This window comes from Ostrea edulis, chromosome 2, assembly GCF_947568905.1.
Source record: "Ostrea edulis chromosome 2, xbOstEdul1.1, whole genome shotgun sequence".
Taxonomy (NCBI): Eukaryota; Metazoa; Mollusca; class Bivalvia; order Ostreida; family Ostreidae; genus Ostrea; species Ostrea edulis.
Genome location: NC_079165.1, coordinates 56,685,184 through 56,705,393, shown reverse-complemented (window position 1 = coordinate 56,705,393; position 20,210 = coordinate 56,685,184). Strand labels below are relative to the sequence as shown.

The 20,210-nt window shown below is 34.6% G+C and overlaps 1 protein-coding gene across 1 annotated transcript in view; it reads right to left on the bottom strand.

Moving 5' to 3' along the window:
• Nucleotides 1-20,210, bottom strand: part of LOC125678115 (eukaryotic translation initiation factor 5B-like) — a 106,197-nt gene that overhangs the window by 25,034 nt on the left and 60,953 nt on the right. The window contains exons 21-23 of the mRNA XM_048916266.2: nt 16,455-16,586; nt 12,269-12,345; nt 7,347-7,650 (exon numbers count right to left, since the gene is read on the bottom strand). Of these exons, the coding sequence (XP_048772223.2) occupies nt 7,347-7,650; nt 12,269-12,345; nt 16,455-16,586 (513 nt within the window). The remainder of the gene's footprint in view (nt 1-7,346; nt 7,651-12,268; nt 12,346-16,454; nt 16,587-20,210) is intronic.

The following is a 20,210-nucleotide window of genomic DNA, read 5'->3' as shown; positions in this document are numbered from 1 at the left end:
CCTATCTGCATTTTTGCACATTACTGAAAACCTAATACTTTTTCAATTACCACCATTCTATAACATGAAAGAGATTGTTCATTGATTGCATAGCTTGCCCTGATCTACTTTTTTCTCCTATCCCCTCCTTGATATCATCCTGTATGTTTCTTTTTCTTGGTCACAATTTAGACTGGGTCAAACATGTGCCTGTAACAGGATGCTATTTGCAGATTTTATCTTTGTTATACTTGTTCTAGTATTCAATAATGTTTTGGTAACGTAATAATATTTACTTCATCTTAAAATACTAAAGAGCAAGGAAGGATAAGGGCCCCATATGGCCACATTTTTCACTTAAATTTCAAAATAGACTTAAACTGTGAAACCTAGTAAGAGGTAGTTTCAAGATGATGCCAAAGTACAGACCCTGAAGTGTATTACTACATAATTTGCACTTCAGTACAAAATGATTCTTGCACAGAATGCTGAATGGTTTGCATGAAATGCTGAACGGTTTGCAAGGAATGCTTTACACAAAATGCTGTCCACTTTTTCAACAATCTGTACAAAACGGCAGGCGTGGCTTGCATGCTTTGAAAACGGTACGAATGAATGGCCTGCACGTTTTGTTTTTTCAACATTATTTGGTTCTTCCTGGGGGTGGTTCAAACACAGAACAATTTCAATATAAAACTTTGATCCCCTATTGTGGCCCCCTCCTACCCCAAGGGACCCTGATTCGAACAACCTTGAATCTGCATTATGTCAGGAAGCTTTCATGTAAATTTCAACTTTCCTAGCCCAGTGGTTCTTGAAAAGTAGACTTAAAAGATTTTCCATAGATACTTGAATGTAAAACTTTGATCCCCTATTGTGGCCCCAACCTACCCACAGGAACCATCATTTGAACAAAATTGAATTTGCACTATGTCAGGAAGCTTTCCTATAAATTTGAACTTTTCTGGCTCAGTGGCTCTTGAGAAAAAGATTTTTAAATGACCCCAACCTATTTTTGCATTTTCGTGATTATCTCCACTTTGAAGGGAGCATGGCCCTTCATTTGAACAAAATTGAATCCCCTTCAACCATGGATGATGTGTACCATGTTTGATTGAAATTGGCCTAGTGGTTTTGGGGAAGAAGAAGAAGAAGTCTAATGAAACAAATCATTTTGATACATATGCATTATGAAAAAAGAAAAGAAAAAGAAAACTACCAAGTGTATTAAATTTGCTTAGAGAGTTAACAAATGTATCCAGTTTTGCTCTGCATTATTTTGTTTAAATTATTTGCAAGATGTTTACTGTTGAAAGTCTACTTTATGATAATTTTAAAATAGTTGCTCAATTCTCATCAATGTCTACTTTCCCCGGGTCCTATGGCTGAATGACTTGCATGGTCTGTAAGTTTCTAGGGGCGTAGCTTGATCTTGCACTGAATGATTCTCACATGGAATGGTTTGCATGAGATGCTGAATGATTTGCACAGAATGGTAATGGTTTGCACGGAACAATTAATGGTTTGCACGGAATAGAATGGGATGCTTTGGAGATGTAGTAGCACACTTTCAGTGTCTGTAGAAGTATATAATCATGTTTTAATAATGGAAGTGACGAAAGATCATCAAGATTTGAGCAAAATTTGGCTTCCAGAAAAAATGGCAATCTTTTTTTTTTTTTAGTTCTACATACATTTTCCTTTGGAAGACATTGAGCACATGTTTATGTATGTATCATTTTTATACCAAAGTTCCAGCTGATACTGGTGTACAAAATACTGTATTTAAGAGGAATTTTTAGCAAGACACAAATTTAGATATTTTTCCATAGAAATGGGTAATATATTTAGCAAGAGCTAATCTTATTGCCACTTCCAGGAAAGATAACTACAGTACGGGCAACGCGGATTTCTTGTTTTCCGCGTTCCCGCGATGGGAAAAATCTAACGCGGTAATCTATAGGTAACTCAGGTAAACCGCGTTCTCATCGCGGGATGACTATCAGTTACCTGTCCCCGCCGCGGTAACATTTGTTAAAAAAATTGATCGGTTTTGTACTGTAAACAAATGCGAGTTATCTCCCCCGATTTTATTTTTAAATGTTTGAAAATTCGGCTTACGAGTTTTTTTCTGTTTTTAAAATCAAGTATTCCGTTATGGATTTATTCATCATGTTTTTGTTTGTTGTTGTTGGTTTTGGTTTTTTCTTTGCTTGTTTCATTTATTCAATGTATTGTTAATTCATCTATCAAGATTACTGATCGTACACAAGGAAGATGATTATTTTAAAGTCATCAAGGATTGGGTAGTTTTAAAAAGGCACAACGAATTACACCGTGAATTGTGTAATGTATTACTACATTTATATTAAACAAAGTACATATTTTCGTGCGAGGTTAATTTAACGCAAAACATCATTCTTATTGAGAGAGAGAAAGAGCGCGCGCATTGATAGATCTAGAACCCTGTTCGGCCGTGGGGACACACGTCCTCCTATACACATATCCCCACCTACCCATATTCACATATATACAATTACAGTACAACACCTAACATCTTACTGAATTACAAATACTTAAATGTATCCATGTAGTACTTATCCTAATGCAGCTCACGGGTAGTCGGAGTGGACCTTTCAAAACAAACATTTGATATGGACTGAGTGAAACATTTTACATGACATTTTAAAACCCAATATCCAGTCAATAGTTGGGGGGGGGGGGGGGGGGGGGGGACATTTTGAATATTTGCGCACATATGGTACGATGTCATGTAATTATGTCGCAGAATTTGATTAGACATATTTCAGTCCTGAATATTTGATTGATTCCAATATAACTTATTTTCAAAAAAGCCAATAAAAGTATTAATTTAAATGAAATTAAAATCAACATGTATTAATTTCGTTGTGTGTTTGAATTAGGTTGCTATCTCAATATTGATTTTGATTATCTAATGCTACAATTCCTGGTGTTGCCTAATTAGAGGTCCCCCTGGACCCCAATTTCCTGTGTATTTCAGTAACTGTCACTACTTGTGTATAAAGATTAGCACCCATCCCCACCTTGGGAACTCCAGGTAAATAACACCTATGCTGAAAAGATGATGCCTACTTCTCCGTTAAAAAAAATTGGGTCCGTTACCGTGCATGCATTGTGTCTTGGTGATTTTCAGCGATTGTAGGACAGAAAATCACAGGACAAAAAGTCACCGACAAAATGACCGTGGACAAAAACTCACGATTAAAAATTATGGGAAATTGGGACAAAATGTCACGGGACAAAAGGTCACAGTTCATAAGAATATAAAAAAAAAAAAAATTTTTATATAAATTTTAAAAAAAAATTCTTTTTGTAAAGTTTAACGACTGGGATGCTCGGGTAAATCCATCAGGAGAGAGAGAGAGAGAGAGAGAGAGAGAGTCTGCATGTTTGCAAAGGGACTCTCTTCAAAACTGATAGTATGTCAAAACTTGGACACACAGGTAAACAAGTAGTATTACGCAAGCTCAAGATCACACTGCACAACAGATTAGTGAGACAAAGAAAGTCAGTCACAGACACAGTTAAAGTCTAACATTTTATTAGATTACATTTACATGTACATAATGTACCAGTGAGATGTACAATTTCCAAAGAATGAAATGATATGCGTAATGAATGTAAATTGAATATTTAGGTTTTTTCGTAAGTGAATTCATTAATTCATCAAATATTATCGTAAACTTAATATTTTGCATAAATAAAAGAAAAAGCTATGTATTTGCCATTTCTAACAAATAAAAGGATATACGAGTAACAAGAATGTGTCAAGCTTAACTTTCAATATTCTTACAATGATAATGAAAGGGGGTGTCTCCAACCTTAATCTGACCACATTTTAGGTGATGTTCGCAGAGAAGCCATACTGCTTCAAAGGGACTTTTCCTCATAAAACCTGTGCACGAGTATTTCAAAACTCGGATCCTCGGGTAGTCAGGAAGTATTACACTATTTACAACATAACAAGATGACTAAGAAAATTCTAACATTAAATTTATCACTAAAACGTACATCTTCCAACAAATAACCAGATATGCAAGATGAATGTTCTAAACAAAAACGAGAAGATTCAAGTAGAATTTAAAATTTACATTTCATTTTACATACGACTTTCTCAATTCATCAAATACATGTACACATGTATCATTGGAGACCGAGTTTTTGTTAAGATCAATGATCTTATTTTAAAATTTCAGTACTCAATAAAAAGATATATACTACTCAAAATTTGATAAGGATCACTAGGTTATATGTGTGTAATTTACCACTAACATAACAAAAGACATAAATTTGACTCAGAAACGTGTTTACTCAGGTTATGAATGAAAATTCATGAACGGCATGAACTTTTATCAATACGGAATGCTTGAAATCTGATAACAACACCAAAAGGCATTTCATTACAAAAAGTTAACAGCAAACCAGAGAAAGAATTACACAGTTTTTGGGGATAGTCCATCATTACACTTAGTCAATGAAGTGTCAATACCGGGTATGGCCTCCCCTTGCATCAATGACGGCTTGACAACGTCGAGCCTATTGATGTCAATAAGCACCCGGATGTTTCCAATGGGAAGGTTGTTCCACTCTTCCACGAGGGCGTTTCCGAGCTCTGCCAAAATCATGGGTTGTGCTCTACGGCATGAAAGGGCAACCTGCAGCATGTTCCATACATGCTCAATCGGGTTCAAGTCCGGCAAGCGCGCTGGCCAGTCCATACACACAATTGTCTCCTGCTGAAGGTACTGCTCCACCACCCTGGCGCGATGAGGATGGGCGTTATCATCCATCAGGATGAACTCAGGGCCAACAGCACCAGCGTAGGGTCTGACGTAAACATCGAGGATCTCATCTCGGTACCGCACCCCCGTCATTGTTCCTCTCTCCAGGACATGAAGATCTGTTCTTCCATCCCTGCTGATTCCACCCCAGACCATGATGGAACCACCACCATAACGGTCATGTTCACTGATGTTGGCATCATGGAAACGTTCATGTTGTCGTCGTCACACTCGGTGTCTCCTGTCTGTAAAGTCCAAACAATACCTGGACTCATCGGTGAACAGAACTTGAACCCAATCGTTCTGTGTCCAAGTGACATGATCTTCAGCCCAGTCCAATCGCTCCCGCCGGTGTCGAACAGTCAGAGGGACTCGAACACATGCCCTTCTCGAGTTGAGACCTGCATTGTGAAGCCGATTCCGTATCGTCTGAGTGGACACATTCACCTCCGAGGCGTTCAGGAGGTCGTTACGTAGGCTGGTTGCTGTGCAGAAGGGATGGCATCATGCCTGAAGAACCACAAAATGGTCTTGGCATTGGGTTGTCGACCTCCGACGACCACCCCCATGTCAGTGTGCTGCTGTACCAAAAGTTTGCTGTCGGTTCCAGGCCCTGTTTACAATGCTCTGGCTGACGTTTAGTGCATTTGCAACGTCACGTTGTGAATAGCCAGCATCAAGCATTCCAATACATCTGCCCAGTTGTTCTGTTGTCAGGCGAGGCCTTACACGTTGAGGGGGCATTGTGTTGATAAACGTAGTGTAAATACTCAAGTGAGTTTGAAATTTTAGAAAGAATCAGACACCGATGCCTGAGTGAAAATCGTGCAATGGTAGCAAAAGCATAAACTATGATGAGAAACGCATTTCCCATGGCATGAAATGCACATGCAAGTTTGTTGAAGACGTTTTTGATTTCATTTGTACACAATATTGCCAGTTATGCAGTTATTAATTTTTTAAACAGAAAAATATATATGATCCTTATCAAATTTTGAGTAGTATATATGTATCAAAGAAAGAAACATGCCCCATCAATTTTAGTCCCAGTTTAATGTATTCGCCATGGTTTCGTTTTCCAACGAATAAAACATTATCATACATGCATTTCAATGCCCAATTATTATTTTACAAATAAAAGTATTTTTATTTTATCTTATCTGTGCCTTTTCGCGCGATGATTATCAAGGAAATATCTTTATAATAAGTTTCAGAATTGGGTTTTAGATTGATTTCAATCATTAACACATTCATTAAATACTGTAATATGAGATACTGATTTTTCTTAAAATTGATGCAATTATTTCTTTTATTTCTTTTTTTTTTTTTTGAAATTCAATTAAATGAAATGTATGCAGAAGAAAGATACTTGTCCATGCACGTGCAATTTGCATATTTAATCTCAGTTGACTAGAAAACTACACTGTAAGCCATGATCTGACAGGAAAGACAGAACTGTCAAGGTATAGATCTCTTCGATATGTTATCTAATATTTTCTAAACTCTAGTTTCAAATTAATTTCTATTAAAACGATGTTTATAAATACCGATTAACTTTCCTGTGATCATCACTGACAATACGAAACCAAAATCTTGGAAGTAAATTAGGTTTTACATTGTCAATTATACGGATAATGCACGTATATATTCATTCTGAAATACTACGAAAGTTTTAATTCACAAACATACATGCATAAGATTTAAATTGTACTTTTCAATTGATTCTATCCATTGGAAGTACTGTCATCGGAGACAAGATACAGTATTCAGAACTGTTATCAACTGTGCAAATACAGGTAGTTTACTCCGCCGTGGTATAAACGTGGTCCCGCGAAGCCCCGCTATGAAAAACCGTGACGGTGTAATGCGGAAAGGATTAACTTTCCGTCGCGGTGACGCGGTAAATAAGGGAACCGCGATGGCTGTTCTGTATGACCTCCAATATGGAAAAAATTGTTTGCAATATTCAATTTTAGCAATCTTAACACTCTTACTAATAATGCCAAATCAAATCTTCACTAAAAATTCTGCTTATATGGCAAGTCAAGACTGATTTTATATTTTGTAAGCTTTGACCAGAGAAGAGGAAATTCGAAATTTTCATCAATTTTATACTTGGAATATGTCATATGTTAAAACTGATACATTATTTTGAGATAGGTATGATCTGTTTTACTAAATAATGATCTGTCAGTTTTGTCCATGCTGACTTCTCAAAATGAGGGCTATACACAAGGCTCTTATTCTGCCTTCTCCTTCGCAATTCATGAAAAGTATGCTGATGTGAAGCATTGCAATTCATACCCTCATGTATATTCAAAAAACGAAATTTATATTTCTTATATTTCATTTTACTTTCATTTCTGTTTGAATATTTCCAGCCATTAAAACAGAACATTGTACTATATTTATCCAGATTCATACACACAGTGTTCACATTTAAGAGGAAATAAGTGGTTCTCATTTCAGTTGGTAAGGTTATTGAAGGTAAAAACATTGGAAATGTAAATATATTCCAATATCCATCAGTTGACAGAGACTCACCTCTTTACTTGGCACACACAATAGTGTACCTTCTTTCAGGAAACCTGCTTCCACTGAAACCCCAACCACAATGGGATCCCGAGAATTAAACACATACTGAGGCAGTACCCGAATTTTGCAGGGAAACACTGCTATATGTCGGAACTCATCTTGTCTCTTTTTCTTAAGTTCATCTCTATAAGCCATGAATCTATCAAATAAATGGTAAATAATGTCTGCAGTGAAGATTTTTACTCCTAAACTGTCTGCCATTTCTTGAGCTTCTTTCTCTACCCGTACATCAAAAGCCAGAATCACAGCATATCTGAAAAAAGACAATTTTTCTTATTCAAATTTGTAGAACACAATCCCAATATATAAAAAACAAGATCCATGGGCCACATCGCTCACCTGAGCAGCAGTTTCTGAAAATGAACAAGCTTGAGCAAAACTTTTTACCCATGGATAATTTATGCCAAATTAGGCCAGTTTTTTAATTTATTGGTCTACGGATTTTAAAAATAAAATTTAGGATCGGTCGGGAGAAATAAAAATAAAAATAAAATAAACATTTTTAATATCTATCGTTGTTTTATTTTCAATAAATCATTAACATTATTTCGTGAGTACAAATAAACAAAACATGTATTTAAAAAATATTAGATAAAAAATTCTTTAGAGTGACTAGTATGTTAATATGAATTTTGAAAAAAAATGCTATTTCAAATTCAGTGTATAACTATATACATGTATCTATGTTACACTTTGGTAGAACATAAGCCAAGAATGTGTAAGGTCCTATCTCTTGGATGTAAAGTATCCAGTATTTATGTAATGTTGTTCAGTAATTTTACTGTATATGCTCAATAAAGATTTTACATTTACAAATTGTAAATATAAAGAAAAAAAATTAATATAAGCACTAAATTACAATTGTATGTAGTAATTCCATTTTTAATTTCAGAATGTTTATACCCTATGAAATAATTTTTAACCCCATTTTCCCCACATAGATATGCCCATGGAATTATCTACCATCTTTTTGAAAGAAATGTTTCTTGTTTTTCATTTTTATTTGATACTCAAATTCTTTCCACCACTACACAAGGTATACTAATTTACGAAAAATATGCATACCTTTCTGAGTTTTATCTGGTCATATTTTTTACAGGTGTTCATTATAATATCAAGAGCACCTAACAATTTCTCACACTGTTAGAGCTATTCCCTGTTAGGATTTTTGACGGCAGAGATGCACGTACATGTATTCAAATACATTTACTATGACATGTACTGCTCTGGTATAAAGTCACTAGTTAGAATAATCTAAATGTGTCTTGGTACAGGCCCTCACCACACTCAAACCGGGTCCGTAGAACATTATCAATTTAACGATAGAACATCCAGTTTAGTAAAGTCGCTAACAACCGTACCTTCCTCTCATCTTTAAACACCCAAATAGCACTGCATTTTGTGTTATGTTAGCAGCAAGAATACTGCCATTTGTATGAGAAATATTTATTTCTATCAATTCCTTTTTTCCATGATGAAATGCCATCTGGCATCTGTTTCGTCGACAAGAACGATATAGGTATCGTTACTGTCATTGTGCATGGTCATATCTGTTTACAGGGTTTTTAAAAATACGGAATAAAGATATTTCGCAAAACGAATAGTGATTACCAAATACAAATCAATACCTTTGCGTTTCACGATTTTTTTATTCGTAAAATTGAAAATGCATTTTATTTTTATTTTCGATTTGACATGTTGGGTAGAATCGGCGGAATTTAAAAAAAAGTAGAAATTTGCATTCTATTTTTTTCCCGATTCCCCAGAAATTAGGGTCGGCGGATCCGTAAACCAAGAAATAAAAAAACTGTGGCCTTATTTAATTGAAATTGGTACAGTGGTCCTGGAGAAGGATTCATAATATTTTTTCATTATTTTATGATTATGTACCATTGAAGATGAACATAACCCTTTCTTTCAACAAACATGATTCTCCTCTACCCAAGAATACTTTATACCAAGTTTAGCTGAAATTGGTCCAGTGGTTCTGGAGAAGAAGATTTTTAATAGTTGTTTATGTATTTTTACTATTTTCTTAGAATCTTCCCTTGGAGAAAGGCATGGCCCTTCATTTCAAGAAATTTGAATTCCCTTTATCCAAGGATGCTATATGCCAAGTTTGGTTCAAATTAGCCCATTGGTTCTAGAGAAGAAGATTTAAAAGTCACCAATTTATTTTCACTATTTTGCTATTATCTCCCCTTGAAAAAGGGTGTGGCCCTTCATTTGAATAAACTTGAATCCCCTTCACCCAAGGATGCTTTGTGCCAAGTTTGGTTGAAATTGGCCCAGTAGTTCTGGAGAAGAAGATTTTCAAAAGTTGTCAATGTATTTTCACTATTTTACTACCGTATATACTCGCCTATAAGTCGGTCCGCCTAAAAGTCGGTTGTATTTTTTAAGGTTATTTTGTAGGAATTTGCCATTGACCCGCTTATTAGTCAGTACAAATTTTTGTCAGATTCGGTGACAATTTCAAGTAAATGCTCTAGTGTTTTTACCTATGTTTCAACAAATATTTCGAGAAATTAATAATTAAGATCTGCTCAATATCCAAGCCATATCTATTTGGGGTTTAAACGCAACCCTTGTTCTATAATGGGCAATGATCCCTTGTTACCTAAGCAATTATGGTCTCCTAATTACCAATACCTGACACCGTGTTTACTTAGTGACATGCGCCTCGTGCAAACTGTTATTGTGGGAGTCCGGTATAATTCATTTTATCAACAATAAAGTTTTTAAGAGTCAAGAAATCTGTTAACAATATTCAATCTGTTATGAAATATATTTCAACCGGTATACATATGAATATTTCAATATTAAATCGGGTTCGTAATTCAAATTTACCGATATCGATATGTAAATCATTTTTAACTAGATAAAAATATGTAAAACTTGTACTTTATACATGATTTTAAAATACACAAACAATACAATATGTCTAGATATTTGTGAACAATAATCATCCGTGTGGTAGTCCATGATGATCATCGGAGTTGTTTTTAAAAAACACTACATTACGCCGCCCAGAAAAATACCAATCTTCTTAGGACGCGCCTATAAGTCGGACATAAGAGTTTTGGACCAAAAATTGACTCCCAAAAATCCGACTTATAGGCAAGTATATATGGTACTGTCTCCCCTTAGAAAGGAGTATGACCCTTCATTTGAACAAAATTTGAATCCCCTTCACCCAAGAATGCTTTGTGCCAAGTTTGGTTGAATTAGCCCAGTGGTTCTGGAGAAGATTTTTAAGTCATTAATATATTTTCACTATTTCGCTATTATCTCCCCTTGGAGAAAAGCATAGGCCTTCATTTGAACAAAACTTGAATCCCCTTCACCCAAGGATGCTTTGTGTCAAGTTTGGTTGAAATTGCAGTGGTTTTGGAGAAGAAGATGAAAATGTGAAAAGTTTGTGCCAACAGACAACGGATAAATTTTGATTAGAAAAGCTCACTTGAACCTTCGGCTTAGGTGAACTAAAAACTAAGGGCATTAGTTACTTTGTTGTTGGTCTCACATAAAATCAGTCAGAATTCGAAATTGTGGTAGACCAATAATTATCTATAATACAGAAAAGTAAGTTTCACTAATTGTCAGCATCAACAATATTCAGTGGCCAATAATAAAAGCTTATAGACGAAGGTGATTTCATGCTCATTAGGACAATGATCTCATCAAAAATATCTTTTCACTACCATCATCAATAAGTACCATACAATGAATTCATCTTTTTATAAAAAAAAAATTGCTGCTGACATATAAGAAAATATTAGACCCAGTGGGTTATATCATATCCGCTTTATGAGTGGGAGCAACAAATAGCATAGCGAATAGCGGAAATACCCCAGAACTCCGTAACATGATAGGGCCCAAAATCAATAGTGCTACTCTGCCAAGGTATCAGAAATCATACTGCATTGTGATGCAGATGAAAGAACATTTTATCAATAGAAAATCTGTTTCCACAGGAAGGAAATGGACTGAGGATGTTTGTCTGCAAGAAATCTGACCCTTCTTAAGGATCAATATCATAGGCTTGTTGATGAAGGCAAACCCTGCTTACTTGATACTGGAATTTTGTTTCTCAAAGAGAAAATGTACATGTATGGCCTTTGATTTAATGAACAATTATTGTTTTAGATTCTTGATTACTAACCCTGCATTTATTTCACTTAAACGAATGAGCCTATTCCCAAGCCCCCAAAGACCTTGATCCAATTGATTTTTGTTTATCAAATGGAAACACCCTATTCAGAATTCTTTCTTATCCAATCAATGGTATAAAATGAGCAAATTATTAGTTTCAATGATGCAGAAATCTTTTCAATGCAGAGCCACATGATAAATTCTCATGGACTAGTTATGCTGATATTTAATCAATGGAAAAAAAATTCATCACATTAAAATTTCAGCTCCCTACAAATTAATCAATTCATTTCCCAATAGAGTACCATTTCAGCATTGTCAAGTTGCCATATTCTTCAAACGTTTCAAAATTTCAATTATGTGTGAATGAAGTTTTGTTAGCAATTTAATGGGTGTCTTTTCCTGCAATAAAGTAGAGGAAATGCTCATAATACTGGCCAGATTTTCTATGAGACATGACACCCCAAAATAAAATGTCATGTTGAACTAAATCTATGTCAATCAAGGCTTTTTGCAGAATTTGATGCCATTATCAATGCATCATCAAAATTTCTGTATACAAAACTTTTGAGTTGAAGTGCACAGCAAAAAAAAAAAGAAAAAAAAAAGAAGAAAAAAAATTAAAAATCAAAAAAAAAAAAAAAATGCAATGAGAGATAGTTCACCTTGTAAGTACAATAAGGTGCATTTGATCTAAATTATTTTTGTCAACTTACTGACTGTCATGTTCCAACATAATAGATGCCTTCATAATATCCTTCTTGTGCACTGGACCAATATTAATGCCAGCATACTGAAACACAAGAAAAAAGAAACTAGGAAGAATTGTTTTAGCATACTAAAATTGATGTCTCCCCTTCCATTTTTCATAGTTTTTAAAAAACATTTTTAGGGATCATCTTTAAAGTAGAAAACTAAGAGTTATGGTACATAACAGTCACCTATATGTGTTTCAACCAAGGAACAGTGTTGTAAACATATGATAGTAAATTAAGCATACCAACATACCAAATATCAAAGCCCTATGTCAAAAGACAAACAAGAGGCCCATGGGCCACATTGCTCCCCTGAGTCACCTTGGCCATGTTCAGCTGTTGTGAATTTTAGAGATTTCTTTAAAATCAATTTTTATTCCCATGAAAAAATTTGACCCCATATAGTAGCCCCAACAGATCACAACATAATTGAAAATGAATTTACATAATAAGAGATGCCTCAACACCAATATGACTAATGTGATCTTGCTCTTCTGGATAAGACTAAGGTCACAAGGTCATATATATGGAACGCTGTTTCTGTCTTATAGTGTAAATCAGCCTTACGTTATGTCGATACATCGTTACATCATTACGTTATGTCGATACCTCTTTATGTTATGTGGTTACATCATTACGTTATGTGGTTACATCATTATGTTATGTGGTAACATCATTACATTATGTCGATACCTCTCTATGTTATGTGGTTACATCATTACGTTATGTGGTTACATAATTACGTTATGTTGATGCTTCTTTATGTTATGTGGTTAGATCATTATGTTATGTGCAAACATCTTTATGTTGTGTGGTTACATCACTATGTTATGTGCAAACATCATTATGTTATGATAAACTTTCAAGTGATCGAGATTGATACGGATGCAAAATGGCGCGCTTAAATTCAAACGTTGTGTTTTCAGAATTATCACATTGTCTGGCCTGTGCCCTTTTTAAAATTTGTCGTCTTTTCGTTATTTCGAGGCGAAAAGACGACAAAATGAAAGCGACTGTATCATGTAAATAACATGAAATAAATGAAAAGAAATTGTTTGCCAATTGCATACTGCTAGAATGAAATACACAAAGAGCATCGTATAAATACAACACATTCAATGTTTGCAAAATACAGTACATATGTACATACACATTTAAGTAATGCACATAGCATGCTTACCTAGAAAACGTGTAAGTGTAGACAGCTATTTACATGAATATGTACTTTTAAAATGTTAGATGCTCGTTCTGCTTATAAATCTACGAAACAAAATCATAAACTTCATTTTTATCTCGACAGTTGTGATTCCATTATACAGATTGCGACACACTGAATCCACAGGGATCTTAAGTATGGACACTATTACCCCCCTTTCTGAATTTTTTTGCGGTGATAATTTCTCCGAAATGTGTGGATTCCCTGTTTATCCCATCCCAATTTCGATTTATGTAATCATTTCACGTTTTTTGTAAGCTTTAGAGATTGGTGTTCTACCGGTATGATAAAATAATAGGTCACCATGACCTACTTTTTAGACAACATGATATTAGGTCCTAAGATGCATCAACTGACAAAATTTGATGATCCTAATCCTTATACTAAGCAAAATATCAAAGTTTTAACAAAACAAAATTTAAGGTCAACTTTGAAGTGACCTTGAGACCACACCCTTTGCCCCAGGATGATGCCTTGAACAATTTTTTTTTATCTACAACCTATTCTCATCCTTATGCATAAGTTTGGTGATAATTTGCCTAGTGGTTCTAAAGAAGAAGATTTTTTAGCAACCACTACTTTTGTTTGCATTTTCCTAATTATCTCCCCTTATTAACGTGTCACAACCCTAGTTTTAATTCAAATGAAAGCCCTTGGGCCAAGGATACCCTGTGACAAATTTGACAAAAATTGGCCCAAGGTGTTCTTGAGATATAGCCCTTTTTCCAAAAAGTTGATGCACACCGCACGCCAGACATATGGCCATATGATTAGCTCTTTGAGCCTTCGGCTCAGAAGAGCTAAATATGGGGAGGAGGCAGCAAATCAATCGAACTTTGCATGTAAAAATATGGGATTTGTGTGTTAAAATAACGAAAAAGTAAATTGTAAAAAGGGGATAGACCAGACAAAAACATTTCTTCAGTAGAATACAATTATCTGAGTACCATAATTTAATTCTAAAAGTTTCCTTCTTTGAATATGTAATTAATGATTATCCACAACAATCAGCAAATTTCATATTGAATTCCTATAAAATCAGACAGAAAAAATAACGGGGAAACCTGTACATGTATTTTGTTGTCTTTCGGGGTTTTTTTAGAGGCGAAAAGTCACTAATTATCGTTTTGTCATCTTTTCACCTCGAAATAATGAAAAGACGACAAATTCTAAAATGGCACAAATCAGTCACCATCCCTAACCCAATTTCAATTTAAAAGTAATCCTGGAAACACTCTGTTTGAATTTGTGAATTTTAGCGCGCTATTTTGCATCTGTATCAATCTTGATCACTTGAAAGTTTATCATAACATAATGATGTTTGCACATAACATAATGATGTAACCACATAACATAAAGAGGTATCGACATAATGTAATGATGTTACCACATAACGTAATGATGCAACCACATAACGTAATGATGTTACCACACAACGTAATGATGTAACCACATAACATAAAGAGGTATCGACATAATGTAATGATGTTACCACATAACGTAATGATGTAACCACATAACGTAATGATGTAACCACATAACATAAAGAGGTATCGACATAACGTAATGATGTTACCACATAACGTAATGATGTAACCACATAACATAATGATATAACCACATAACACAAAGAAATATCGACATAACATAATGATGTAACCATATAACGTAATGATGTAACAACATAACATAAAGATGTATCGACATAACGTAATGATGTAACGATGTATCGACATAACGTAAGGCTGAATTTCACTATAAGGCAGAAACGGTGTTCCATACATATAGATCATGGTATGATATGAATATCTTGCCTTAAGAAATCTACAGACAGAATCTTTAGTGCTGTATCTCAATTGTAACTCGAAAATTGATATTAAAATTTTGGTTGACCATTAGAAATACTTTAGTTAAGCATTGTAAACAATAGAAATGGAAAAATAAAATGTTCAGCTCAACCGACAAGAAAGGTTTGTAAAACATGTATCTCCCCCCCCCCCCCCCCCCCCCCCCCAGTGCAAAATTGAAAAGGGTTATACACATGCATCATTTAATTGATAGTAGTGCCAAACCATTTCAAAATATTGAGCAGACAATATCTTTCTATGTCCAAAGTGGATTGACATGTGACCAAAAAATCAACAAGGGTCATATACTCCTTATGCTGTACCAGTGTACCAGGTTTGGTGTCAATCAAGCAAATAATTCTTAAAATATAGGAGACAATATATTACTATGTCCAGTTTAAACCTTGACTTTTGACCAGGTAACCTCAAAATCAATAGGGGTCATCTATTACTTAAGATGTACCAATGTACCACGTTTGATGTCTGACAAGCAAAGGGTTCACAAGATATTGAGCAGACAGTATTTTCTATGTCCAGTTTGACCCTTGACCTTTGACCATGTGGCCTCAAAATCAATAGGGGTCATCTTCTAAAGATGTACCAGTGTACCAAGTTTGATGTCTGTCAAACAAAGGGTTCTCAAGATGTTGAGTGAACAGTATCTTCAAATGTTCAGTTTGATCCTTGACCTTTGACCTCAAAATCAAAAGGGATCACCTTCTCCTGAAGACGTACCAGTGTATCAAATTTGATGTTTGTCAAGCAAAGGGTTCTCAAGATATTGAGCAGACAGTGTCTTCCTATGTCCAGAGTGGATTGACCCTTTACCTTTTGACCAGAAAATCAAGAGGGGTCCTCTTCTACTCATAACCAACCCACATATGAAATATCCTTACCATCAAGTGAATAGTTCTTAAGATATTGAGCGGACAACATGTGGTCTACCGACCAACCAACAGGTGCAAAGCAATATGCCCCTCTTCTTTACAACAAAACAGACTTTACATTAACATCTACAGACACAAATAAGACAATCCAAGATATCAACTGTTGAAGGTGGGGGGATGAAATGAAGGAGACTTACTGGAATTTTGGAGGTCCTAAGGAATTCCAACAAAGCCTCTAGTGAACCAAGAGTGGATGCTTGGACGAAGACTCCCCTCTCCGTCAGCTTAATGCCGCTCAAGACCTCTTTGAGAGCTGTAGACAGTTCCTCCTTCAAAAATCAAAATTTACTTCATTAATAATGAATGCACTAGAATCAGGGGCCTATTCTACAAAAGGTCTTGTGACTATAGGACCAATATTTCTAACGTTCAAAAATGTTTCCATTTGTGTATAAAATCAGTGAAATTTGGCTTTAAGCACTTCAATTCTTTAGATTTGCCTATAATTCACCCTTGACAAAAGTAAAGCATTTAATAAAGTGTAAAAAGTTGGGGTTTTTGTCTCAAGTCACAAGATCTTTTGTAAAATGTGAGCCTATTGTGGATACCCAACAACTGAAATTAAGTATAATGTTAAAAAAGCTTTTTTAAATGCTGAGACATACTGAAGAATCTTGCACAAATTCATGAATCTGATTTGACAAGAAAAACAAGTATATAAGCTTATTTTTGAACTAGCGCTAGACAGAGTACTCATTTATACAAGGTGCTATAATTAGGTTGGTACTAATAATGCAATTATGTTCCATGCAACTTTGTGTACACAAGCAGCTTTTTATTTGACACGATTTCTTCTGATGTTTACTAAGCAGTTTTTTATTTGACATGATTTCTTCTGATGTTTATTAAGCAGCTTTTTATTTGAAACGATTTCTCCTGACGTTTACTAATAGCAGCTTTATATTTGACACGATTTCTCCTGATGTTTACTAAGCAGCTTTTTATTTGACACGATTTCTCCTGATATTTACTAAGCAGCTTTTTATTTGACACGATTTCTTCTGATGTTTATTAAGCAGCTTTTTATTTGAAACGATTTCTCCTGACATTTACTAAGTAGCTTTTTATTTGACACGATTTCTCCTGATGTTTACTAAGCAGCTTTTTATTTGACACGATTTCTCCTGATGTTTACTAAGCAGCTTTTTATTTGACACGATTTCTTCTGATGTTTACTAAGCAGCTTTTTATTTGACACGATTTCTCCTGATGTTTATTAAGCAGCTTTTTATTTGACACAATTTCCCCTGATGTTTACTAAGCAGCTTTTTATTTGACACGATTTCTCCTGATGTTTACTAATTAAGCAGCTTTTTATTTGACACGATTTCTCCTGATGTTTACTAAGCAGTTTTTTATTTGACATGATTTCTTCTGATGTTTATTAAGCAGCTTTTTATTTGAAACGATTTCTCCTGACGTTTACTAAGCAGCTTTTTATTTGACACGATTTCTCCTGATGTTTACTAAGCAGCTTTTTATTTGACACGATTTCTCCTGATATTTACTAAGCAGCTTTTTATTTGAGACGATTTCTTCTGATGTTTATTAAACAGCTTTTTATTTGAAACGATTTCTCCTGACATTTACTAAGTAGCTTTTTATTTGACACGATTTCTCCTGATGTTTACTAAGCAGCTTTTTATTTGACACGATTTCTCCTGATGTTTACTAAGCAGCTTTTTATTTGACACGATTTCTCCTGATGTTTACTAATTAAGCAGCTTTTTATTTGACACGATTTCTCCTGATGTTTACTAATTAAGCAGCTTTTTATTTGACACAATTTCTCCTGATGTTTACTAAGCAGCTTTTTTTTTACACGATTTCTCCTGATGTTTACAAAGCAGCTTTTTATATGACACGATTTCTCCTGATGTTTACTAAGCAGCTTTTTATTGACACGATTTCTCCTGATGTTTACTAAGCTGCTTTTTATTTGACATGATTTCTCCTGATGTTTACTAAGCAGCTTCTTATTTGACACGATTTCTCCTCATGTTTACTAAGCAGCTTTTTATTTGACACGATTTCTCCTGATGTTTACTAAGCAGCTTTTTATTTGACACGATTTCTCCTGATGTTTACTAAGTACGTGCACATAGCTTCCTTCATATTTGCAAAATTTGTTTCCCTTAAAAAAGAAAAAAAGATTTTCACAGAGGGTACATCATAATTAAATGATAAGGAATTGAAGATACACAGTGTTTCATGGGATTAATCTAATACGACAAGTCATATGTGCTGACCAGCACTTCCATAAAAACATAGAAATACCAAGAACAAGATATTTATAATATAGCATATAGGGTAGTAAAATGTATTTGACCTGCCAATTTTTATGCTCTCGCTTGCCCTATGGACTAATAAAAAAGTTAATCGCAAGGACTGTTTACCTACCGTGACGTCATCACGTAAGTGATATAAGTTAAAACACGCAAATAAACTGTTAAATGTGATATATGTACTCTATATATATGTATACCTTCTCTATCATGAATTTTATTTCATAAAGAGAAGTTATACATATACATTCACTATTACTACACATTTTAACAGCTTAATAATAGAAAATCAGAGATATATGGATATATTTAATAATTGATATTCTTAATCCAATCGAGAGAAAGGGGGGTGGGGTCCGCATCTTATTGTTTTAAACATATGCAATTCAACAACTTATAAAGAATTATGATGTATTGTATATCATTAATATTCAACCTAAACTACTGTTTAAGCATGTAAACTTAATCAAGAAGTAGTTTATAGTGAAAAGCGTTCAATGTGTATTGAATGTCTTTATTTAATCGATGTGACAGAGAAAATTTGGTTGCAGCTGAAACTCTCAACGTGCTCTCCTTTCCGCCCAGAGAGTCTTGCATTGCGTTTTCTAAGTTCGTCTCTAAGCGCAGTGAGGTCCTACGAACCGTAATCCACCTTCGTTACTAAATATTCAACAACTTTCTAATCTAAAACGTGTCCTTCCGACACTCTCTTAAACTTGAGGTTAGAAACCCCTTGGATGTTAACGGATCGTGCGCCACCTGTAATCAAGGGCGAGTAATTTGAAGTTTTATTTGCCATTACGTCTAATACAGTGGGAAAACTTTATATCGAGTTACATTGGGAGGGTCAATGTTTCACACTTTTTTAACATAGGAAAATATACAACTTCCTAATTTGTTAGGAATTTAATTGTACTTATACTAATTACTACCAGTATATATCAAACAATATCAACCCAGGCATCCAATCTTTTTGTTTGTAGTAAATATCCTTAGTTCTTAATATGAAGACATAAAGGTCCATGTATTAACGTTTAAAGGTCCATGTATTCACATTTTCTCTTCATTTAATGAAGACATAAAGGTCCATGTACTAACGTTTAAAGGTCCATGTATTCACATTTTCTCTTCATTTAATGAAGACATAAAGGTCCATGTATTAACGTTTAAAGGTCCATGTATTCACATTTTCTCTTCATTTAATGAAGACATAAAGGTCCATGTATTAATGTTTTCTCTTCATTTGTTTTTGATCTCCAGTGTAGGTGATCATCCAAAAAAAATTGTAATCTGTCAGCAACACCATTTTTCTTGTCATGTGACCTGAAGTATTCATAATATGGTGGCTTATTACATTTTCTTGACTACAGAAAAGATCCAGTGATGTTGAACAGATCACACTTATAGTCTACTAATTGACCAACAGGTGCAAACTAATATGCTCCATTTCTTAAATTGGGGCATAGCAATTACAGTCCATTGCTAGAAAGCAATAAATTGATGATCACTGACTAATGTACTGAACATTGTAGATTTATCTACTGTTCACTGGTTGAATTCACACACGTTAAGTTTAAATTAAAAATTACCATCTTGTACACTTTGTTA